The sequence below is a fragment of the Pseudophryne corroboree genome, chromosome 4 (genome assembly GCF_028390025.1).
Source record: "Pseudophryne corroboree isolate aPseCor3 chromosome 4, aPseCor3.hap2, whole genome shotgun sequence".
Classification (NCBI taxonomy): domain Eukaryota; kingdom Metazoa; phylum Chordata; class Amphibia; order Anura; family Myobatrachidae; genus Pseudophryne; species Pseudophryne corroboree.
In genome coordinates this window covers 776,075,093-776,100,593 of record NC_086447.1, presented here as the reverse complement: position 1 = coordinate 776,100,593, position 25,501 = coordinate 776,075,093, and the positions used below count along the sequence as shown (strand labels likewise).

The window sequence follows — 25,501 nt, the reverse complement described above, 5'->3', positions numbered from 1 at the left end:
TGTAGTTATTCTGGAGAGAGAATAGAAAACACAAAATGGTATTCTGTAGACGAAAACAGCAGATGCCAAAGAAAAGTAATTCCATTGATTGAAAGCCAAAGGGAAAAGCTTCTCTTTCCAAGTAAAAGAAAACCACTTGCCTAACACAATAAGGCTCAACATTTGTCGTGTCATTCTTCAATCCCTGAAGCTGTATCGGACAGTGGATATAATTTATATAGGGAGAACTTTCTTTCCGCTGTTACTGTCTTACTATTTGTCACATCGTGTTGTCAGGTCAAATGCTTTATGTCATGATTAAAACCTTACAGTACTAGTTTAATCTGTGCAAAACGTTTCATATCCCTGAAAGTAAATATTCTCTAGTATTCTATATTATTACTGTTTGTCTACAAAGTGTAGTGTGTGTGTGTGTGTGTGTGTGTATATATATATATATATATATATATATATATATTCACAAACTAGTTGGGCTCTAGACTGTAAAATTGAAAAATAGCATTATGATCTTTACTAATGTGAGAGTGATATACTATATATTTATATAATACATATAACTAAATATTTCCGTTTCCAAATGATAAATATAGACAGATCTTGAAACAAACTAAATAATAAAACTGTTATTTCAGGTGCATTAAACTAAGATACATAACATATCAAAATATAGGCATCTTTTCAGAAAAGTTAATGTAGATGTATCATAAAAATATACCCTGAATGTCACAATATTTTACATGTTTAAAAGTCTGGATTTGATCCAAACGATATTAAGTATTATACATTTGGGTTATTTAAGTGCAAAGTTACAAATATGCAACAGCCCACAGCAACCAATTATATGCAGTCGATGGATCAAAGATCAGTGTTGATTGGTGGGTTTAGGCAGAAACAGATGTACTAAGACTTGGAAAGTGATAAAGTGGCGAGAGATAAAGTACCAACCAACCAGCTTCTGTCATTTTTCAAACACAGCCTTTAAAACATAGCAGTTAGGAGCTAATTGGCTGGTTCTTTATCTTTCTCTACTTTATCACTCTCCAAGACTTAGGCCCTCATTCCGAGTTGTTCGCTCGCTAGCTGCTTTTAGCAGCATTGCATACGCTAAGCCGCCGCCCTCTGGGAGTGTTTCTTGGCTTAGCAGAATTGCGAACGAAAGATTTGCAGAATTGCGAATAGAAATTTCTTAGCAGTTTCTGAGTAGCTCCAGACTTACTCAGCCATTGCAATCAGTTCAGTCAGTTTCGTTCCTGGTTTGACGTCACAAACACACCCAGCGTTCGCCCAGACACTCCCCCGTTTCCTCAGACACTCCCGCGTTTTTCCCAGAAACGCCAGCGTTTTTTCACACACGCCCAGAAAACGGGCAGTTTCCGCCCAGAAACGCCCACTTCCTGTCAATCACACTACGATCACCAGAACGATGAAAAATCCTTGTTATGCCGTGAGTAAAATACCTAACTTTTGTTTAAAATAACTAACCGCATGCGCTCTGCGAACCTTGCACATGCGCAGTAAGTGACTAATCGCAATATAGCGAAAATCGGCAACGAGCGAACAACTCAGAATGACCACCTTAGTACATCTGCCCCATGTCTTTACAGTTAAGCTTATGAGCACCCACAAACATATTTACCAATTCAAAAGGACCATTATCCATGAAAAACAAGAGCTAATCTAAAATAATGAAACAATTGCAGGACCTATTGGAAGACTCATCGGATATAGTGTAATGTTATATGAACACTTACAGTATCAAAATGTAGCAAATAATAACTATTCCTATGGTCAGGGTTTATAAATGTTCATAAAATGCTAACATTAGTTTCATGTGACCATTGTGACAGAGCATTTATTTTAAAATATTAAAGCTTACATGTGCATATATTGTAATTCCTTCTTTTAGTCAGCAGTTGGCGATGTATGCTATTGCTGTCTATGATCTTATGCTGCAGATCAACTACTGCATCAGAGGTTTTCAAACGCGGTCTTCAAGGGACTCCAACGGTCCAGTTTTGGTACAGTTTTTAGGTATATCCATGGCTCAGCACAGATGGTTAAATTCAATTCACTGAAGCGCTAATTAAGACACCTGTATCCAAGCATGGATAAACTTAAAACCTGGACCAATGGGGTGCCTTGAGGACCGTGTTTGAGAACTTTTGTTCTACATAGACAAAAGAGCTACATCTGCATGCTGCAAGAAGGCAGTGCACTTAAATGTATGCAAAACGTTTAGTTCATCTATGACTTTAATTATATATTTTTTTCTCTGAACAAAAGGTACTTTATAAAAGATAGTTTTGTTTAATCTAGAGTGATACTTCCTGTTTTATCTTACACCTCCATATTTATTTTAGGAGTCCCCCACAATGTTGTTTATATATTGTGACATTCAGCAGGTGGATTTGCAAGCATACTATAAAGGCCGCAGCAACAAAAGTTGTTTCATACAGTTTTGCTATCTTGTCCATCCCTCAAACTGGACAAGTGGGAAAATCAGTTACATAAGGCATGCTATTGGGAAGAAATTTTACAAAACGACTTCCCAATTTTCTGAAATAAAGGTGCATCATCCCCTCTTTTCTCCAGTCATTGTTGAAGAAATGTTTCGACCATAAAATGTCTCCTCTTCCTCCAAGCTTATAATTGTATGTGTGTGAAAATTCTTTGAAATATAAGCCACATAAAACTGGTGTTTAGTGAATACACCAATAAATGTTCCAGCAAATTACTGAGATACAGTACGTTCCATCAGGTCACTGAGATACATGATGTTCCAGCAGGTCGCTGAGATACAGGATGTTTCAGCAGGTAGCTGAGATACAGGATGTTCCATCAAGTCACTGATGGACAGGATGTTCCACTGGGTCACTGAGATACAGGACATTTCAACAGGTAGCTGAGATACAGGATGTTTCAACAGGTCATTGAGAAACAGGATGTTCCAGCAGGTCACTGAGATACAAGATGAATCTACAGTATGTAAACTGTTTCATAACTAAAATAGTTTACAGAACCCACTTTGGAGACACAGTCTATGCTTGCCCATGATTCATGAACATGCAGATCATGTATAATTGTGATGACCTCATTAAACATAAAGCAGAGCAGAACACTGTGCTTGAAAGGTGAAGGACTGGGCACTTGGTTCCTCTCTAAGTATTTTTGCAATCTTCAGACTGCTTAACTGGATGCAAATATGTCCCTTTCTGATTCAGGAGACTGGGGTCGTGATATTTCAAACATTTCTTGGGGTGACTGGGAGCACCTTCTTGAAGCTAATATTCTGAGTATTTCGGCAAGTTGCTTTTCAATATTTGTCATTTTTGAATTCAAGGCTTTAATATCTTCTTTTAACTCATGCTTCACTTCTAACACTGTAGCTTGGAGGGTCTGTTCTGGAATGGGATAAAAAGTGTGTTTAACTTCTGCCTGCACAGGACTTCGATCCTGGGGGCTCCTAGTCTCCCCAACATTGTCTAAACGTAAATCACTTTTTGTTATGCCACTGTCACAGGAATCTGTCTTCTTTAAAGTAGCCTCCGCTGAAGGTTTAGTTCTGTCAGGTAATATTTCCATAGATTCTGCTTTAGATACTTTGTTCCAATCCTCCCCTTTCCCACATGCATCTCTAAACTTGGCCCACCCTTTCCTTTTCACAAACTCCCCAGCCACTTTACCTCCAGTGGTTTCGGATACTGGAGCATGGAGCTTAGCTCGGTCTGACACGCCAGAGGTTGATGCCGCCTGGAAAGATATTGGCGTGGCAGGACTTTCTGTGACTGTGACTAGGCTTGCTTTTATTGTGTTGCGAGCTGAATGTTCCACCAGTATGTTGCCTTTCTCTATGTCACGGTCATTGGGGTCTCTTCCTCTCTCTGCCGCCAACCGTGCCTCTTTTTGCTGTCTAAATCTCTGAAAAAGTCGTCGAACAGGATGGTCGGGTGGGAGGATCAGTGGGGCTTCATTTTTACTTTTCATCCACTCCTCTTCCTCCCTTTTCACATCACTGATCTTCCGGAACACTATCTGAAAAAAATCAGAAGAGGTTGATCAGATTCAATGTCCAGTAATGATCTAGGAAAGGCTGGAAAAGGCAAAAAATCTCCATAAACATCACTTACAGTACATACATTTTATTGTTCTGAAATTAACCACACAATGGGTAGGATTCTTAATCAGAGATATGTTATAAACTAACTAGCCTTTTGAGTGGAGTTGTTAAAGAGATATTTTAAACAAATTGTTTCTGTATCTCATCTCTCTATCCATGAAAATGTCAGCAGCCTCAAACATGTTCTCTGTACTGTCAAAGTCGAAAAATATTGCAGTACACACATCACGTACAAACTACACACAGATGGCCTCCCTGCGTGCACTTGTTCTGTCATGCGTGCGCATATCCGCAATTTGCGTATGGTCGCTCCCGCGGTCCTGTGCATTAGCGCGTGGTATGAGTATTTACGGTAGAGTTTGTGAACGCACGGAAGGCTATCAAAACACATAACATATTTAATCCAAATAGTGCACAATGTACACATAGTATCCCTGCACCACATCAGAAAGTAACAACAGTTTAAATGGTAACAGAACAATGGGATTCACCTTTACAGAACAGGAGGGGACAGAACAAGGTCATAAGGTGGTGTTTGGTATCCAGCTGGTTTGAGAAAGATCACATGTTCCTGCGGATAGTTATGTGCAGGAGCAGAATATAGATAAAAACTGTATTTACTGTACATTATGCGGCGGGAATCCAGAGGAGACCACCCACAAGAGCAGTTGGGAAAGACATCGCCTACCTATTCAAACCGACCTATGACCTCTCCTGTACTGTAAATGTGCATTCCTGTGTCCACTGGACAAAGAGATTACAGTATCTATTGTATTGCTTTTTGGAAGAATTGTATAAAGAGAGCTGCTGCAGGCCTGGTCTGACACAAGACTCACAAAGTTATCTATCAGATGACCGAGGACCGGGCCGGGAAGCGCAAGCGAATCTACTCACATAGGTACCATTGAATGTAGCCATTTACTCTGTTATATTATATTGTATTGTATTGTTTGTATTGTAACCCCCTTTCAGCAATAATCCACTGTGGTGTCGGAACCCAGCGGTAAAATCACAATTGGTGTCATGTCTTCATTGCCCTGCTAAGGTTGTGAGTACTTTGTACCGTCAGCGCTGCGTTTGTACGCGAAGTCCGTACGCAGTACGGGACTTTGTACGCTAATAGCATACAAAGTGTGCAGAGTGTGTGTTAAGTACAGCGGCCGCAGCGGCTCCATGGTAAAGTGTATTAAAGGTGTGTTTAAGGTATAGCTTTCTTTCCTAAGGATATTTCAGCATTATCAATTGGGGGCTCCGGTTTTCCACATACTTACTACCTAACAGGTCACAGCAGACTTCATCTATCAGCAAAAGGGTGGACAGAAAGTATCCTACGTATCCTTTTCTTGGTCGATGGATGCTGAAAACCCTGCTTGATTGCTGATTAGATGGCGTCTGCTCTGTATGGTTTGTAGAGATGCTGGTAGAACCCGTAAGGTAAACAGGAAAAAAGCTATTTAAAATCTGTGAATTTCTTTTTGGCGCCAAAACCGTACACAGCACCCATACTCTTTGCATACTCTCTCACATTGTTGCCATAACATTCAGATTGCTAGATTCATTTAGACTTGTGTGAAACCGGAGATATTTGTTGCTATATAGTTAAAAAAAAAAAAAAAATTAAGGAAGTAAGCGTAAAGCACAAACACAGTCTGGCCTAGTTGTAAAGGTTTATACAGAAAGAAACTGTTGTGTTTAGTGGGCAATAGTAGTTTTATTGCTCACATTTATAGAAGTTATGTGATCTGTTTTATTGCGTACGCACATTGGTATACGTGGTACGGAACGTGAGGACAACGTACAAAAACGTGCACGTAGCGCAAAGCCGCACACGTGGCATAGAGTTACGCACGGTTGCGTAATTACGCAAGCTTGCGTAGGGTTGTGCGCGCATACTAAAACCACACGATAGGTTCATTTAGTTTAAAGGTGGGACAGTAGCCATGCTACAATAGTACCAAACCACACGGTTTCTAAAGAAATTTAGTATAAAAACAAAATTTAGTATAAATATTTTTTTTTAAATTGCCTCTGGGGGTAAAGCTGCCAACTTGAATGAATCCTAATTTTCTGTACAGAAAAATAAAGTGTATTTGAGTGAGCGAATGCAGGAGTGAGTGGATACTGAACCCAAGAACTGAAATGGTCTAGGTGGTCTAAGCAAGGTGGTCTAGGTGGACACACTGGGTTAGTAGAGGCCCGGTGGCGTAGGGTTCGCAACCCTGCGTTATGAACTAGGTGGTCTTAGTGGTCTTAGTGGACTGAGTGGTATCCCATACAACTCTTAGTGGTCTGAAGTGGTCTAGGCTAGGTGGTCTACAGCAATCGTAGGGCATATAGATAACTAGTATCTATAGGCTGTGCTATTGCATCACATGTCCGTTTGTTCTGCACAGCGCAACGTGATATTATTGTGTCATATGCGCTGTGAAAGAGCATACGCAGACGGGATTGTATAGACAAAGGGGTTTTTCTTTGATCACTTCTGGAAATCTCCCTGGTGGGCTTCACTGGAAAGGGTGAAAGATAGTTATCTAATTAATCTGTTTTTCACCCTACAAACCATTCCAGTTGAAAGATACCGAAAAGGAAATTTTCACTGCCTCTCTCAGGAAAATATTCCAAACAGAACTTCCACCGAAAGAAATTACGGTGTAAGGTCTAATAGGAGCCCTAAGTTGGGTACATTGCGATCCGCTACCAACAGTGTATCGTTGTACTGGCCAGCGTGGACGAGAGCGAGTGGAAGGCACTCGGGTATACTTCCACCGTCTACTTATATTGAGTATTTTGGTGTTTGTGGGAATTTTTTTTTAATTATTAGAAGAGACCCACAAATATGGGAGCCAGTTGCTCAAGTAAGAGACGTTTAGACAGGGTTCAGGTAGAATTGTGGCCAAAAGGCTCAGCAAGGTTTATCATGTGTGAAAAATATGGTTCACACACAGAAGTTTTATGCAATGAGTGGGTATGTATGACTAACAATGATTGGGAACCATTCCCTAGGGTGGGCAGCTTTGAACCATCAGGTACTGCAGAATGTAAGCAGTAGAATATGTCTAATTAAATCCAGAAAACAAAGGATTAGACATAATGATTGTTTAAAATTATGGCAACAGGAGGGTGATATACAAAGAGAACAAATTCGCAAAACAGGTTCAAAACCTAGCGGGAATGAGAACACAAACACACCAGTGTCGACACAGGTCGAAGGGGAAGAGATGGCTACAGTCAATGGTATATCCATAAATGATAGTAGTATGCAAAAACAATGTATTAACCCTAATTTTTGCAAGATGTATCCTGTTTTGAAGTCTTTTCAAGGTTATAGGTCACAGGAAGATGAAGGATCCAGCCAAATTCCAGCTCTGCTTCAAGCAGTCACTTTGCAGGACACTCAGGTGGGGCCTGTCCAACCAGGTAGAGCAGTAACAATATTCCCCAATGAAAGAACTAGTGAGGTCACAGCTACCGGTAAGTGTGAGACAGTTCATTGCACAACAACACCTCACAGTAAACAGATTAGGAACGGAATGGTAGAATTACACCCTGTCTTAGAAATAGTAACTCCCAATGGGGAAACCGATAGTCAGGGAGTAATCCTCACCAGGAATAATGCAATGTATTGCCCGTGGCCCAGAGATGAGCTGCGATCAATCATTTCAGAATTCCCCGACCCTCCGAAGCATTTAGCCAGATGTCAGAAATTTATCAGAGATATGGGTAATGCGTATGAACCGACAAACACACACTGGCGGATAGTTTTGAAAGCGTGCCTACCCCCTAATATTGACACCCAAAAATGTATCACTGATTGTAGATTAGAGTCGGATAGTCTTATGACTGACAGAAACAATCAGGAAAATATAGAACGAATTAATAGGCAACTAGAGCTGTGTTTACCCATTGAGTGGAGAAGAATTTTCTCCATAAAACAGAGGGAAAATGAAATGACATCTGAATATTTCCATCGGGCCATGCAAAGAATGGATAGATACACTGGGGTATCAGATACAGGGAACAATGCGAATTATAGGGAAGTGGCTGTTTCTGTGCTAATGGACGGACTCAATAAGACAGTAAGGGACAGGGTACAAACATTTTTGCCTGATTGGAGAGGGGTCACAGTAGCTTGCCTTAGAGAGTGTGCGATTGAACACCATAAGAATATTGCTAGGCGTAGAGAACTGCAGGAGGAGAGGCTGAGGATTGAAAGAATACAGGCTCTTACACCAAAGTCTCATCAACCTAAACCCCAAAACACGGATAGTAAGAAAGGACCTAGGATATGTTACACTTGTAGGAAGAAAGGGCATGTTGCCAGAGATTGTAGGAGTAGTAGAACACAGCCAATATAGACCCCTAGACAGAGAAAACAAGCCACGTTATTAAACACATAGACGGGATCAAGGGACATATAGTAAGGAATCACGAGCCATATAAAGAACACAGATTCGGTTAATGGGAAGAACAGAATAAATGCAACTTTACCCTTTTGACAGAACTTGCTGGGGTTAGGAGGAGGTCTCTAAACTTTTGCTTCTCTCTCTAGCAGAAATGACCTCTAAGTAACTTAACAGGAGTTTTGTTAGAGATGGTATACATATAGAGTGGAAGCACAAAATATGTTGGATACCCACGAAGACCAATGTTGCATTTCACTGTTCTAGATGCATGTCCATCACAGGTAGAGGAAATTAACTCAAAGATACCGGGTTCCCTATGAACTTAGAATGGACAGGACACTGGATTGATGGCTGGGATAGTCCCAGTAGAGATATAACACACACATAATTTCTTTTAGGGGAGCAGACCGGGTAGAGAATCATTTCCCCGTAGTGCCCAATCCAGATGTCAAATTTTGTAAAATATTCTTTGCCTCTACAAACTTAACTGTTACTAAACTCTATGTGATTTGTCTTCAAAGTTTCCTCTTCATCTCTTACGTTCACTGACAGGATTATAGTTCAAACGCCACATGCCTACTCGGTCTTTCAGAGCTCTGCCCAAATCCAGTATATCTCACCAGCATAGGGACACCAGTATTTATGCAGTGTGCCTCGTCATGCACAAAGGGTGGAGAATGAGAATACTGGTGAAGGGAGACTGTGCATAGACACCGATATGCATGATGGTGTGACAGCCTGATGGTGAACGCAAATCTGACAAATTTTCTTTTTATTATTTCCACTCTTCACTTTCCACAGATGGTTTACTTCACACAACTGATAATACACAACAGTTAAACACATCGAAATGCAAGATTTGTGTTCATTACAGGAAAGGGCAGTCTGGAGGTCAAAGGGATATGGCCAGGAATCCTCGGGACTGTGGACAGGTGGACAAGGTAAGCCAGTAGCCCCCAGAGCATATCTTCCAAGCTTAGCTGAGGCAGCACACGGTCTGACTCATCTGGGTAAAGAGGGTATGTGTAAGCTGGTGAGAGCCTACTTGTGTGCGCCAGGATTCTCTTCTCATGCAGGTAAGAGAGCAATGACATGTTTTACTTGCTTGAGGAAGATTATTGGTAAGTCAATACCAACAGAGCCATCCCATATCCCTCCGACAGACGGTCCTTTTCAGGTAATACAAATCAATTTCATACAGTTACCACCCTGTAGGAATTTAAAATATGTGTTAGTTTGTATTGACGTATTTTCAAATGGGGTAGAAGCGTTCCCTGCTGCCACAAATACTGCTACGTTCACTGCAAAGAAAATTGTGCAGGAATTTGTGTGTAGATATGGTATCCCTAGAATAATTGAAAGTGATAGGGGTACCCATTTTTACAGGTGAAGTCTTTCAGGTCATGTGCAAGCTGATGGGAATTAATAGCAAGCTGCATACTCCGTACCGTCCACAGGCGAGTGCAAAGGTGGAGAGAGTGAATAGCACTATTAAGAACAAGCTGAGCAAATTAATGGTTGAAACTGGATTGTCATGGCCGGAAGCTATTGTACAGTATCAGAACCACTCCCAGATCTCCCCTTAACCTATCACCCTTTGAAATCCTTTTTGGTCGACAACCTCATGTAATGATAGACCCCCAGGATGATTTGAAATGTAATAATGAAGTGACTGTGAAATATTTGGTTTGGATGAGCCAGCAGCTGAGAAATCAACAGAGAAATTTAAAGCTGGTGATTCCTGACCTACCGAACAGTAATTGTCATGACATTGAACCTGGGAATTATGTGATGTTTTGAAATTTCTTACTCTCAGGTTGCCTCATAGACAGGTGGGAAGGACCATATCAAGTCTTGTTAACCAGCACAACAGCATTGAAGGTCGCCGAAAGAGAGACGTGGATCCACTCGTCCCACTGCAAGCAGGTCGCTGACCCGGAGAGAACTCATGCAGTTTCATCAAGTTTTTGTGGTTTGGTAACTGTGTTCAAAGAGCAAAGTGAACTGTGTGTCCAAAGAGCAAAGCAAAGAGACACTAGAGTATTTGTTCCGGGAAAGTTGAGAGGCAGGACTGTTGAAGGGCATCTGAGCACAGAGAGTAACAAGAGCTAGAACGGTTGTCGTACCACTTTCTTTTTTTCACCTCCCCCTACATTTTTCCTTTCTTTTCTCCTTATTTTCCTCCTTTCCCCTAACGAAATGGATCGATCACAAGAGACTGCGTTTCGGGTTCTGTTAGTAATTCTGGTTTTGATAAGGACAGTTTGTTTTGGTGAGGGCCCCAGAGAGGTCGAGCAGGGATCTGGAATGGGTTCTGATGGCAAGTATGAAATTGTAGGATCTCAGGATCAGCACATCACTTTGGTAAAGGCTGGCATCAGTAAGCGCTCTGGTAGTCAAGGAGCTCTGAGGCACTGTGAGGGGTTATTGTCTGATGAATATTGCATTTGTAGGAATTGTGAGAATATAGTTGAGGATGGGTGCATCTAGAGATGTCAGTCCAACCTTAATATCGACATGGACCGTCATCCGTTGAGTGATTACCACTCACTAGTGGGTAAGGTCTTAAACCAGACAGAATGTTGGGTGTGCTCACAGGTACCTCAAGGTCAGAGCAAGTCAGGATTAGTACCATACCCTTTAGCAATAGATGAGGTACTCGAATTACGGGGTGGGAGACCGGTGGACAAGAAATTCAATATTTCTAGGCCACCTAGTTTGAAGCTCCACCAGTATCATGTAGACAGATCCTTATTATGTTTCAATATTTCCAATTACCGAAAACCGGGAAATTGGGAAGTGACGTGGAATAACCAGACAATGACCTTTTCACACAGAGCTGATAGGAAACCCAAAGACTCTGAACTTGTACGCCAAATAGCCAACAGTGGGAGGTATTTCCGGTATAGGTATACACGTGGAAGCAAGACCATGTGGGTTGGAAAAGTATCGCCAGGGTACTGTGCTCATATCATCCAGCCCGATACTTGTACTGAGCAGATGGGAGAACTAGGGATTGGTTTCTTCACTTGGAAAGTTTGTAATATGGTGATGTTATATTTTGTCCCCTATGTTCTCCCAGATGATGCCTATTTCATATGTGGGAGGAAGGCGTACAAGTGGCTTGCCCCGAGCTCAGAGGGATTGTGTTATATTGGGAGAGTACTGCCAGAGGTCATGACCATAACCCATGATAAGATGAAAGACGTTCACGTAGTGCTCAGGCTCCTTATACTCATACTCACTATGAACACATCATCAAGAGACACCTCATAGATAGAACAGAGCATGCAGCCTCAGATTTGATCCACGAATCCACCGGGATTCAATTCCTTCTCGCATTAGACATCACCCGTACTGCCAGAGGAATTATAAATTATAGGTATATCCATGCGCTAGCGAACTTGATAGATAATATCACTGAGATGTATGACGACACCTTCAGGTATACGGGAAGGGAGTTACAAGCTTACAAGAAGGAACTGATTCAGCACAGGATGGTCTTAAATTATATCACAGCCGTGACAGGTGGGTACTGTGTTACTCTGGCAACTCAAAATGGGGTGAAGTGCTGTACGTATATTACGAACAGTACTGATGACCCAACGGAGATTATCGATCAAAGGATGGATGATATCTTGCAGTTGAAGTGGGAGTTCAGGAGGAAACACAACCTTACCTTGGCGACTGTGAGTAATGAACTGACTGGCTGGGTCTCATGGTTGAACCCACGAAATTGGTTCTCAGGTTTAGGAGAGTGGGCTCAAAATGTTATGAGTGTAGGGAAGTTTCTCCTTTGTATCCTGGGAGTCGTCATAATTATTGGTTGGATATTTAGGTGTGTTCGAATTCTGACACGGCGCAAGCACGGCACAAAGTTGATGAGTCTAAGGAGCAAGGGTGCTGTTATAGCAGCAGCTTTAATTTATGACCCATCCATAGAGACCGTGTTATGATAAGGATTGCAAATTAATTTCATGGCCTGTTTCTTTCACCCGTTTTTCTTTTGTTTCCCCACTCCGCCCAGATACATCCATCCGGAAAAGACATCAGCCCTACCCAAAATGTTTATGTGAATGTAATTTAGATATGTCTTATCTTCATCTCTGCAACCTCCAGTTAATGGCACACATAGTCAACAGGTGATATCCACATACTAGCACTCACATATGTTCCCCCTCCATGTATCATCAAACAAATGTGCACCCCATTTGTTGGAACAAGAAGCCGAAAAGAGCTCGGTAGTGTTTGTTGGCCCATTTACAGACCCTTAGTACGGGATGAGAAAGATTTACTATATACTTCGCAATACCTCGAAGCTTATTTAGAACATATACGGCACGATGATACATGCCCCTCAGACATGGATTCATACATACATGCTTTTTACTATCCCACTAGGTCATACATTTCCCACCTACAACTCTCTCCGATCTTCAAAGCTTCTGTAGTTATTGTATAGATATTTTTCTGTTTAGTGATTAGATAGTGGTAGTTATTGGTGACTGCCAAAGGGTGGACTGTCAAAGTCAAAAAATATTGCAGTACAAACTACACACAGATGGCCTCCCTGCGTGCACTTGTTCTGTCGTGCGTGCGCATATCCGCAATTTGCGTATGGTCGCTCCCGCGGTCCTGCGCATTAGCTCGTGGCATGAGTATTTACGGTAGAGTGTTTGAATGCACGGAAGGCTATCAAAACACATTACATATTTAATCCAAATAGTGCACAATGTACACATAGTATCCCTGCACCACATCAGAAAGTAACAACAGTTTAAATGGTAACAGAACAAAGGGATTCACCTTTACAGAATAGGAGGGGACAGAACAAGGTCATAAGGTGGTGTTTGGTATCCAGCTGAAGGGTATTTTAAGGGTAACATTCCGGTGTTGGTTTGAGAAAGATCGCATGTTCCTGCGGATAGTTATGTGCAGGAGCAGAATATAGATATAAACTGTATTTACTCTATATTATGTATGCGGCGGGAATCCAGAAGAGACCACCCACAAGAGCAGTTGGGAAAGACATCGCCTACCTATGCAAACCGACCTATGACCTCTCCTGTACTGTAAATGTGCATTCCTGTGTCCAATGGACAAAGAGATTACAGTATCTATTGTATTGCTTTTTGGAAGAATTGTATAAAGAGAGCTGCTGCAGGCCTGGTCTGACACAAGACTCACAAAGTTATCTATCAGATGACCGAGGACTGGGCCGGGAAGCGCAAGCGAATCTACTCACATAGGTACCATTGAATGTAGCCATTTACTCTGTTATATTATATTATATTGTATTGTATTGTTTGTATTGTAACCCCCTTTCAGCAATAATCCACTGTGGTGTCGGAACCCAGCGGTAAAATCACAATTGGTGTCGTGTCTTCATTGCCCTGCTAAGGTTTAAAGCGTATTTTCATTGCATTGCATAATTGTTCAGGGTTTGTGGTGTATCTCTGGGTGTGTACGCACTGTGAGTACTTTGTACCGTCAGCGCGGCATTTGTACGCGAAGTCCGTACGCAGTACGGGACTTTGTACGCTAATAGCGTACAAAGTGCGCAGAGTGTGTGTTAAGTACAGCGGCCGCAGCGGCTCCATGGTAAAGTGTATTTAAGGTGTGTTTAAGGTATAGCTTTCTTTCCTAAGGATATTTCAGCATTATCAGTACCTTGCATTAGGGATTGTATATTAGTTCCATGTTATCATCCAGGCTATGAGTTAACGCAAGAGGTTGTGTCTAAAGTAACAAAATATATATTTGGAATACAGAAAGAACCATTGAATCTCTACTGAATGGTTAAACTTTAACATTCATAAAAAAATAGAGATGTGATGGCATCTACTTAATACAAGCTTATTTAAGCTACAGAGAGTAGCATTACTAATTTTTCCCCTATTTATCAAAATGCTATTAGTATTATTTTCATCTGCTTCTGGACATTAATAGTAGTCATTTTATAAAGATAAATGTTCATTATATTGTTGGATGTTTGTGTTTAAAACCACATGGAAGTGAATGGAGAAGGGTCTTAGAGGTGTCCCAGGACTACACCCAAAGCGATAAATATGCTGGAAAACAAATGTCTATCTGGACATACAGTAGCTGTATTATGGAACAATGCTGCCATTCTGCCAAGGTCATAAAAAGATGATATCTTGGAAAGGAAGGTGGGATAGAATAAACACCATTAAAACTGTGTCTGAGATAAATGAAAATGGTTTCATTTGTTGGCACAACTTGCTATTAAAAGGAGAGGTGGCCGCAACAGTGCAGGTTATTGCCTGACAATTACAGTTTTGAATAAAAATGCGAGATAGTAAACAATTTAGAAAGAAGGTTTGAATTAATCTAACTCAGCAAAAATACAGAGGGATTGCCAATAAAGTCTACATATAATTGTGCTGTTATAAACCACTTGCTTATAAGTAGTGCCCGGTTTAGTCATCCAGTGCATTAACTGTTGACATAGAGGGTGACAGAAACTGATTGGGCGGTACTTTAATTCTCTCCAAGGTTTCCTACATCTCTCCCATAGGGTTTTACACAAGGGAAACTGATAAATGTTTTCACTTTTTGACATACTCTTTTACTTATCATTTTGTTGGTCATAACCTTAGCAAGTCAGAGAACTGCAGGGATGAGTGACATTTAATAGAAATTGTACTGAAGACTTTATTACCCCAAAGGCCCTAACACACTGTCATTCATGGCCAGTCGGGTTACAATGCTTGTCCTATGTTTCCCACCAGAGGTATTTGCCAGAGAAGTCTGTGCTGCTTTGCAGTTAACCTGCAATCCCAACAGAACTTTGCTTATAAAACAGATACTGTTCTGAATTATCTGTTTGATAACATCGCTATAACTACAACTTTATACCACTCATTGTTCCGTACAGTAATTTAATTATTCCCACAATGCAATACTCATATGTACAGCATAAGTGATCTTTCAGAAATGTCATTCCTTAAAATCGGCATTAACTTTGTTGACACCATTTTTCACTTATGTTATTATAACATAAGAAGTCTTTTGTGAGTCACTTTGTAATGTTAGATTAAAACTCTCTCTTTAATTTGAATTGTTGTTTTGTAGGTAAGAAGTTTTTTCAAAGTTAGATGTTTTTGATAATTTGTGACCTCTTGCAGTAGGATTTGTTGCCTTTATAGATTTTTTTTATAAAATCCCATGTTTTTTTTCCCAGAAAAATATCTGGAAGTTTGATATTTAATAAAACATTGAATCAAGAATGTAATCTCAGGTTCCATAACTCGATGTCAGTCTTGTCATAGAGCGGATCTGTGCAAATATGCTATTGCCACAGCTGCAGAATTTGCACAGAGATAACCACTGGCATCTCTGATCCGCTGCTTGTGTACAAAGAATCACCCTTGGTCACACCATCAAATCTCTGTGTAACCCTGTGGTTGTTCAGAATGCCCATAGCAAATAAGCTGCCAGAGTCTTTTCAACTGCATATGAAGATGCAGTCACAGTATCAGCCATCCCCTGAAATGGTTTTGAGTTTTGACACAACTGCATTATTTTAGCCACCACGTTACCTCCTATAAATGCTCCCCACCTGTCACTTTGTCAGAATGTATTCCAATTTTATAGACATGTGATAGACACTTAAGGGTCTCTGTATAGTTTTATCTTTAGAAAGTTAAATTTCCAGTAAAAAAGGCAAATTGACTACATAAGTGGCTTTCATGGTCAAGTGATAGATAAAACAGACTTTTCCGAAAGAAGGCAGACAGAAAATAGTGTGTCTACAATTCTTATTAAAATACTTACCCCAATATTAAGCAAATGTACATGAGACTTTGTAGATATACTACAAAAATGACTGTGGTTTACCAATCTGCTCTTAGCAAAGATAGTTTGCCCATTCAAGTTTTCTGAGAACTGAATCCTCCGCTATATTAGATGGGTAAAAAATCCAGAAACCCCAAAAAGAAACCAGGTAAATTCTCAACATGAACTGCTGTTTGTATATCAAACTGTCAGATTTCCACAACAATTTAACTTCTTACAACCTTACCAAATCATTCAGCGACAGTAACTGAAATGTTGGATTCTGTTCTGAAGCAAGGGAATGTACTAGTTTTCCTGATATTCTGACAAAGGTTTAATATACTAAGTGAGAACGGGTTTTGTTGATGAACTCCATGTACAAATTTCAAACAGGATCAAACTTTCTAACTTCAGTTTGAAAGCTGATGCTCTTTTGTGACTAGTAGAAACAACAAAACATCATAAGAATAGATATGTACCTAAAGATGCATTCACCAATTTCATACATTGGTGAATACTCAGTATGCTAAAATCCACAATTTCCATCCATATTTTCACTTGCATCCAGCTCAAAATCTCACACAAATTCTCCAATATTAAATTACACGTATCTATGTATATAGTCAAATAGATAGGGCATAGATTAACCCCAGAAAAGAGAAATCTCATGACACAAAGATTTAACACTATAAAGCACCTACATTTAAGAAATAGAATTTCTTGGAATGGTAGGATACTGCAGGCAATGTATTGCAAATTATTTAAATCTTGCTTCACCTCTGTATGCATTGATCACGCAAAGAATCCCTAAACCCATGTGTCATACTGATGAATCAACAGTCTCAGACAAATGCAATATGCACTCACTGAAGCACCAGCAATCCCATATTAAAAAATTTAATTTCACTCTTCTGTATAGAGACCAATGATTCTGCTTCATAAGTACATACACTTTGACATATTACAATTTGAAACATACTAAAGTGGCCCATTAGATCTCTTTGCAAGGGCTCACCCAGTCTGTGGCAGCAGCTGGTTTGATACATGAAAAATGTGCATGTCTAGTATTGGCTAATCAATACTTTATGTTTAACAATCAGTAGTTGCACTCCTCACATGTAGAAAGAACCGACACATTACAGAGTCATGTCTTGCAAAACTAGAACTTGTACTGCTAACACTCAATGTTATACTTCAGCAATGCAATATGTTGAATCCTGCAACTCTTCTGCCAGTAGATGAGACTCAATGGTCTAGAAGGGAGGCTGTAAACAGGAAAAATTACAAGATATTAAAAGATGTAGAACAAAACTTTACACACAGGTCTTATTTATAAGATTATAAGTTGAAAACAGGGCCTTCTTGCCTCTTTGTCTATTATTCTCCAGACTTGTTTTAGTAGTTTTATTCACAAGTGTACACCACAATGGAATATGTTGTACTATATAAATATATGTTAATAATACGATGCAGTATGTACATTCTGTGTCGATAGCAGTTGTCATGTACAAACAGATAATAACACTCTATCCTCAGGATGAAATGGTGAAATTTAAGTTACTGGACTCAGCTTAGCTGGCAGAACTCATAATACACACATAGGCATATAAATATGGCAAAGAAAGCCATAAATATTTGCACTGTCTCATGGTATGCTTTTGAGGTAGTGCATGATTTTGGAGCATTATGCATAAAGGAAACTCCCTTACTGCTAATGCTACACCCCTTAGAAATATAAAACAAGTTCAAAAGTTTTTCACAGGATTAAATATAGCCAAAAAAGCTGTTATAAATTGGCAATTGCATACAAAATCTAAAAATCAAATTGTGCAAGGATATGAAAAAGCTGATTTAAGTCTCTCTCTCTCTCTCTCTCTCTCTCTCTCTCTATCTATCTATCTATATATATATATATATATAAATAATTTATTTATTTATTTAATAAATGTGCTAACAATACATAATGAACAAAGGATAATATCAATGCAAGCAGTGTATACCCAAATCTCCCTCTGAAATACTGGAGGATATAGTCCAGATGACACTGGTTTATGGCATGCCCTTACAATGCTACTGCATATTCTGGATGAGATGGACCATGAGCTGCCTCAAGTGGGAAGAAAAAACCTTGAAAAGACCACCCCTACAGAACACTCCCCATTTTGGGTAATCCAGATTGATTCTGTTTAACCCTCTAAAATGAGACAGTTACAAATTGAATTGGTATGTGTAGATTGAGTCTCAGGATGAGGCCATGCATACCATGCTGCAAGCAGTCAGCTAACATTACTGCAAATGAATAACAAAATAACTTTCAATGTATGGGGTACCACGAATAAATCACCAAGGAACACATTTCAGAAAGAACTGTGTGAAATAATGTGTACTAATCAAAAGTTAGATACTGTACCCTTTATCATTTACAAGTTAGTGGAAAAGTAGAAAGGTATAATGGAACAATCAAAATCTGCAAGGTGGCTTATTATGAGTTGGATATAAACACATTTTGTTGGTTATGCTATTATTCACATAATAATGTTTCTGCAGTGTATTAAAAGAATTATAGTGGAATGTGCAATCTATTATAATAGTATTAGCAATAATACATGAAACAGTAATAAAACGTGTTGCCCAGTCAGCTTGTAAAGGTGAATGCTACTGATGTGTATAAAAAAGAATTGTATTTGCATCTTGTTCCATTTAATTTTATGTGCACTTTGCAACTTTTTGCTTATGAATTGTGCTTATTGGCCATGTACTGTAATACATCTGCATTGAGTACTGAGTTGTAAGTATTTTTTTATTATCACTAAGAAGCCACACCTGCTGTCATATGCTGGACGCACCTGCTCCCATTGTTTGCTTTGAACACAGAAAGGTTAGTGACTGGCAGCTAATGTAATGGAAGAAATTTTCTTTGTTTGCAGCCAAGGAGAATAATAGGGGCTTCCCAACAACCCCACCAATTTTCTATAGTAATAGGTTAGTTCTATGGCGCTAACTAAAATACCCTAAGTTTGTAGAAATACTGTACACTGTTGTTTGCTTGCATATCACATTTGTGGGCAGCTTTGCATACAGTATACAAATTTGTTTTAGTTTTTTGTACTTTATGCTAGTGATTAGATGCAACTTGCATCTAACTCGGTGTACAGTAAGCCCCAAATGAGCAAAATTAAACAACAGACAGGGATGTTGTGCCATGAGGCTCTGCTTTTGGTGCTATAAAGCATTAGGAGAAACCATAATAATATGGGTCCCAGTGTTGGACTGCACTTGCTGACAGGCATTAATGTGCCATATCACATCAAAATGAGCAATCGCCTATAACAGATTCCAACGTTTATGAAAATAATAAAAATTTCTAAATATTAATGCATTTGAAAAGGTACAGAGAAGCCTTTACTGGCAAAATCTACTAACTGGGATACTGCTGGGGATAGCATCTTAGATGAATAAGGCCATGCGGTGATGTAACTTCCGGAGGCAATGGAACATTAGCCTCCAAGCACTGAGTGTTTGCAGAAGTGCTATAGTGGGTGTCAAGAGCAGCCACATCTTTACACAGTACAAATAGGTGAAAGTTGCTGGTGACGTGTTTATTTACACAGGCTGTAATTACACATGCTGCACTGTGTAAATAGGTGGCTTTCACCTCATGGATCTGGTTGCTGAAGGTCAGAAGCTGGAGAACTTGCCTCTGGGCTACCTGGCTGAAGCCTGCAACTGGGACCATGTGATAAACTACTGTTTTTGCAATAATTAGGGCTTTTTGTCCTTTCATAAGTAGTCCCATTCTCTTGCAAGACTAATACATGGACATATATGGTATTGTTTAATAGGTTTTATTTTCATCCTTGTCCTGCCCTCTTTGGTAACATCATTCATATTATATTGTTTAATAATGTAATAAGCACATGTTACAGGTACACACCTGTATACTGAATGAGCCACTGCAATGCCTGGGATAATGTACACAATTCAGATCATGTCATAGTGTCACAGAACTCCCTTGTGACCTCAGATATTCTTGTAATCTATAGAATCTTGTGTTCAATCTTCATATCCTACCCCTAAATTGTGTCTATATTACTGTACAGTGTACATTCTCCAGTTAAGGGAATATCAGTTTTCCAGGGAATCCCTAGTCATTTGTTCTCTATGTGCAGTCATTGGGACAATAAATACACAAAAGAAGAAGAAAATGTTGTTGTATCTCCCAGTACATGTTCACATATGTTTCTAGTATGGTGCACATTACAGCTACTCATTTTGCTATGTAGTTAATTTTCTATTTTATTTGTGGGGGAAAAACTAATACCAATCCAAGTAATCAGCATAGCATTCAAGTATGTAATGTACTTTCTGAGGTCTAGTTACACTTAAAACCAGTTTATAGCCTTAAGTGAAAATGAATAAAAGCAGCTTTATGACACTAATTAAGTAAAGCATTAGCAGTGTGTTGGAACTACACTCTTGGGTGATATCTGGTAAAGCACTTTACCATTTTTCTATATAACATGTAGCAAATACCTTGTATTAATACATTTCATGCTTTGCAACACATAATTTCACAGGAAAGGTATAACTAAAAAATAGTACTACAGCAGGAAGGACTTCTTTCAGCTACTAAAATCATGGTGGGGCTCTCTCCAGGTTTAATCCATTCACCATTCCATCCTCAATCCAGTCAGGATATCTGCCTAACCATAAGGGTTATGGGGAACAAGTCCCTAGAGTTGTACTAGTTGGAAGCACGGAATTAACAAGAAGACAACGGGGGGTATCCAATTGTATAGCCCAAGGCTATCCTATTAGCCCTGATGCGGCTGGCTCCCCCCCCCAATGCCAGGATTTATGACAGATTATATTCCACGATATGCAGCTGCCACAGCCACGATAACAAATGGGATCGAGGACTTATCCCTGATTCCATGTGGTTTCACGTGATCGCGGGTCCGTTTTCGGCCAATGAAAATTGATATACCACGAAAATTGGATAATACAATAATGACCATCGGTCATTAAATGTGATATCTGCCTGTTTTCGCTGGACGAAAACGGATCAGATTAATTGGATACCCCTCAATATAAAATGAGAATTTAGGATTACTAAACACTATTTCCAAAGGAGAGATTATGGAAACATTTGGAAGTTAAAAAATAAATATATATATATATATATATATAATTTTTTTTTAATGAGTTAAAGCTGTTTTTTTTTTAAATTAACTGATGTGCTGCCTGCAAAATGTATAATAACCTTTACAGTAAATATTCTCAGTAAAATATCTTTAAAATTGAAATAGGGGTATAATCTACACATCCAAAGGCTGGAATCATTTTCACAGTCCTTATATCTGACTACTTTTCTGATAAAGAATTAACTTTGACAATTTGCATACAAATTATGTACTGTATGCAGAAAGTCCTCTTGTCTGCATTCATGTTAATGAAATTACTTGGTCTCATTTAGAATATGTAATCCTTGAGGAGATGGCTGATGGATGTCTCTCAAGGATCGCATACATCATTCAGGAATCAGCCTTCAATGAGTAGATGAGATTATCTCCAATTAATCTATGAGGTTCAGTTGTTGATAACACAGGTCTGTGAAATTGAAGGTATTGAAAGCTTTTTTAATAATGCTTTTATATTCTTAATTATACTCCTGTGTACATCAAAAAATGGTATATAATTTTTTTTTACCACATCACATTTACCTATAAGGGGGTTACATACATTTTTAAGAAAAAACAAAAAGCTTAATTGTTCTAGACATATTTATTGTGAAATACGAAGAAGTGTAGATGACATCACTGTGTTTTGTCTAAATTACATAATAAAATAACAACATCAAACAATAGTAGGAACAAAACCCATAATTATTGAAAAAATCGTTAATATCTTGGTTTTTTTTTGTCTTCAAACTTCATATTGTCGCTTTTCGCTTGTAAGTTTTTTTCTAGAGATGAGCAGCTTCAGTTCGCCGAGAACCGAACCCTACCGAACTCCACGTGTCAAACACGGTTCCGAGCCCGGCTCGGTTATTCCCGTCTGACTCGGAAAACCTGAACGAGGCAAAACATCATCATCCCGCTGTCGGATTCTCGCGGGATTCGGATTCCATATAAAGAGCCGCGTGTCGCTGCCATTTTCACTCGGGCATTGTAGAGAGGACGTGGCTTCGTTCTCTCAGTGTCAGTTCTCCGTATCAGTGCTCATTGTTTTGTGCTGCATCGTGCTGCTCAGTAATACTAGTACAGTGTCTTGTGCTGCATCTTGCTGCTGTAGGGTGCTGTGATAGTAGTGTCCTGTGACTGTGCATCGGTCATCATCATTCCAGTCACAGTGGTATCTGGGGGGTGACAATTCCAGAGTGCTTTTGTGCTGCTCACTAATACTAATACTAGTACAGTGTCTTGTGCTGCATCGTGCTGCTCAGTGTCAGTTCTCAGTAGTATCATCAGTTCTCAGTATCACTGCTCAGTAGTATCATCAGTGCTCAGTGTCTTGTGCTGCATCGTGCTGCTCAGTGTCAGTTCTCAGTAGTATCATCAGTGCTCAATATCACTGGTCAGTGCTCAGTGTCTTGTGCGGTATCGTGCTGCTCAGTGTCAGTTCTCAGTATCATTGCTCAGTAGTATCATCAGTGCTCAGTATCACTGCTCAGTAGTATCATCAGTGCTCAAAATCACTGGTCAGTGCTCAGTGTCAGTGCACCTCTTTTTCTCTTTTCTTTGCATCATGTGCTGTTTGGGGACTTTTTTTTTTTAAAAGTGCCATCCTGTCTGACACTTCCGTATATGTCCAGTGGTATTGCCATTTGATATAATTCCCGACATTACTGACATTTAATTCCAGTGATTTTGACATTTTCTTCCAGTGATTTGGACCAATAATTCCATTGATTTATAATGAATAATTCCAGTGATATTGCCTTTAAATTCACATGATACTGGAGTCTAATTCTAGATGGGCCATGTGTTTGTGTCGCTTAGCATAGCCATCCAGCGACCGCCATCCAGCGACCTTGGTGCCCCTCTTTTTTTTTTTTTGCATCATGTGCTGTTTGGGGACTATTTTTTAAGGTGCCATCCTGTCTGACACTGCAGTGCCACTCCTAGATGGGCCAGGTGTTTATGCCGCCCACTTGGGCCGCTTAGCTTAGTCATCCAGCGACCTAAAAATAATATTGTGAGGTGTGAGGCGTTCAAAATAGACTGTAAATGAGTGGAAATTATTGTTATGAGGTTAATAATACTATAGGATTTAGCTGTTTTTGAGTTTAAAAAAAAAATCACATGAATCCAAGACCCGAAAGGGTGGTTTTGCCAAAACGCGTCCGAATCCAAAAACACGACTGCGGACCCAAATCCAAAACCAAAACACGAAAAATGCCCGCTGCACAGCTCTAGTTTTTTCTGTGTCGTCTCTATGTATCATCCAGCAGTAGTCAGCCATCATGCTGACGTCCCAACGACCCTTCTTTCTACATCATGCTGACGTCCCAACGATCTTCTTTCTACATCTTTAGCGTCTTGGTGGAACCTTTCACTCTGTTCTTCACTGTAGTCTCAGAGATTATTTAGTAAATGCTCAATTTGAGAATTCAAAAAATGTACCTTTAAACTCATATTGCAGCCAAGGTTTCTTCAACTATTAAGCATTTCCCTGACAATTCCTTTGTAGTTTGGATCCTTGACATTACCTAAAACAATTTGAAATCACTTGTTTGAATGAAGTCCATCCCAAAAGTTTCACAGTTCTATTATGGCTTCTTGATGAGTAGCATCAATTATTGTGTATAATGTACTGTATGAGTGGTGTGTACTGTATATGTACTGTGTGTGTGTAGTGTGTACTGTGTGTGTGGGGTGGTTTTCAGTATGCCGGCTGTCGGGATCCCGGCGCACAGTATACTGGAGCAGGAATCCCGACAGCCGGCATACCGACAATTATTCTCCCTCGTGGGGGTCCACGACCCCCCAGGAGGGAGAATAAAATAGCGTGGCGCGCCACCATGCCCGCAGTGTGGCGAGCGCAGCGAGCCCGCAAGGGGCTCATTTGCGCTCGCCACATTGTCGTTATGCCGGCGGTCGTGCTCCCGGCGCCGGTATGCTGGTCGCCGGGAGCCCGAACACCGGCATACCATACCACACCTGTGTGTATACAGTATGTGGTGATGTGTGTGTGTGTGTGTGTGTGTTTGTAGTGTGTATATGTGGTGTTAAGTTCGTTTAAATTACAAGGAAAAGCAATACATTATCACACTGTGGTTTGAGCCACTCGCTAATCATATACATATAACCGCTAAAATGTGTATATAAGTTGCGTATACACGACATGCTATGCGCACAATAAAGCGACACGTGTGGCTGAATACACCTTACCCCAAACAGGAATGGAATGCGACACCAGTAGTAATGTAATGTTGTGGTCCAACGCATCAACAGTATTTACTTGAAAAACAGTAAAAAGGTAAAACAGAGAAGAGCTACAACCAATAATACATACGTTTAAATCGTGCATCTCCTGGATCCAGGTCTCAGTCAGTCTTGGCAAGACGGCCTCAGAGAAAAAGGGACTGAAGCCTGGATCAGGAGACCTCTCTTTTATACAATGTGTCCAAATACAGTACAATGGGAAATGTAAGCTCTTCTTTCATAGGTCAGTGGCCAAGTTATTTACAGTACATGAGGGGTCATTGGTTGGTTTGAATCAGTGGGCGATGCTTGGTCCAGGTGTACTTGCAGGTGTTCGCCTCTGGTTTCCCGATGAATATCAAGAGTACAGTATAATAGCAATTTGTGAATATTCCCTTTCTGCGTATATCTACATGAAGAAATATGTGATATACTTGAAATTGCCACTGGAATGTAGATCGTAAAATACTGCACATCTGAATACCAAACACTACGTCCTAGTACTGCTCCATCCCCTCACACCATGTAAAGCTGAATAGCTCCGTTGTTTTACCTTTTAAGTGTATGTAAGTTGCTGACAAAGTGTATGGAGACTATGGGGTGTATTTACTAAAATTCGTATTTGTGTCGATTTGGAGGGAGAGTAAACACGAATGACATCGAATTAGTGAATTTGCAACTTTTTGAATTTTTTACGCCACATTTACTAAGCTGTCGTATTCTGCATTTTTGTTTTCTTCTGATGTCGATGTCATTCG

The 25,501-nt window shown here is 39.9% G+C and overlaps 1 protein-coding gene across 1 annotated transcript in view; it reads right to left on the bottom strand.

Moving 5' to 3' along the window:
- Positions 1 to 2,125: 2,125 nt before the first annotated feature.
- The window catches only part of KCNH1 (potassium voltage-gated channel subfamily H member 1), a 966,177-nt gene continuing 942,801 nt past the window's right edge, over positions 2,126 to 25,501 (bottom strand). Inside the window, exon 11 of the mRNA XM_063918272.1 lies at positions 2,126 to 4,032. Within this exon, the coding sequence (XP_063774342.1) occupies positions 3,187 to 4,032 (846 nt within the window). The 3' untranslated portion in view covers positions 2,126 to 3,186. The remainder of the gene's footprint in view (positions 4,033 to 25,501) is intronic.